A 1,129-nucleotide genomic window follows, 5' to 3' on the forward strand; every position below is an offset into this window, starting at 1 on the left:
GAGGGGGACTTTTCTTTCAAAATGTAAGTTTTGGGATCATTTATAAAGTAAATACACTGCTTTGAGACCTCCTGGGTAATATACTGTCAGTTCCAGTATATGCAAATTACACGTCAAATGTTTTTATTTAGAATGGATCACTTCCACTGGAAAGAGCTTGTAAGAAGTAGAATCTTAAATAAACCTTCTAACTTGACTTTTACTGTGAACCTAACTTAAGTCCTCAGGAAGCTTAAGACACAACTATTAAATATTTGTATCTTACCATATTACTTCTGCAGCATCAGAGCTTGAAAGAGGCATCCTTCCAATTAGTTGCAGAAGGTGGGTAAATTTCTTCTTTTTTACAGGTGTCTTCAATTCACATGCTTCACTGCACAGCCACCTAAGAAAACAAACAAAAAAGATTTGCTATTTGGGTTTGATCAAAAGGCCAGTAATCTCCTTACTTATTTCTTCCATACACTAGACTTGTACAGCTCCACAAATTTAAGGGGACTATATTTTTTTCAGATAGAACATTGAAACATACATCATTTTCTTTGCTTATTTGATGTAGATCACAGAAATAAATTTTGAAACTCACATCCAATAGTTCTCAGGCTACAGTATAATTTTAAAAGTTTTTTTTTTTTAAGATCTTGCAGGAAATTCAGAATTTCTTCCATATATTTCTGCAAACTTTACTAGAAGCCCAGATAAAGACCTAAAAAAAGATCATATAGCTGTGTTAACAGCTCATTGGGAAATAAGTTGGTGAAAACTTTTCTGAAAAATTATATGGTCTCCTAAATGCCATTCTAATACCACATAAAGAACTCACTTGATATGTGCTGCAATATAAGCAGACATGAATGGTGCAACACTCTTTATCTTGGCCTGCTCTTCCACCTGCTGAAGGAGCTCAGGCTTCTCATCTAACCTCTCCACCAGTGTAGGGCTCAGACGTGTCATTTCTTGGTGGTGAAATATTACTAGCAGTGTTAACATACACTCACGCTTTAAAGCTGTAGGTGGATTATTCTCCTGTTTGGGTTAATTTGAATCTGTATTATTTTCTTATACAATTATTTTTCTGAGTCAATGCTGCTTATATGCACAGGTTGAGTACATAAATCTAAAAATTATC

The 1,129-nt window shown here is 34.5% G+C and overlaps 1 protein-coding gene across 1 annotated transcript in view; it reads right to left on the reverse strand.

Moving 5' to 3' along the window:
• LOC119588605 (HEAT repeat-containing protein 1-like) overlaps positions 1 to 1,129 on the reverse strand; it is a gene marked incomplete in the record, with an annotated part of 28,625 nt that overhangs the window by 21,304 nt on the left and 6,192 nt on the right. Inside the window, 2 exon segments of the mRNA XM_037937247.1 lie at positions 266 to 385; positions 824 to 1,026. Coding sequence (XP_037793175.1) covers positions 266 to 385; positions 824 to 1,026 — 323 coding nt within the window.

The sequence above is a fragment of the Penaeus monodon genome, chromosome 24, assembly GCF_015228065.2.
Source record: "Penaeus monodon isolate SGIC_2016 chromosome 24, NSTDA_Pmon_1, whole genome shotgun sequence".
In the NCBI taxonomy this organism is placed as follows: Eukaryota; Metazoa; Arthropoda; class Malacostraca; order Decapoda; family Penaeidae; genus Penaeus; species Penaeus monodon.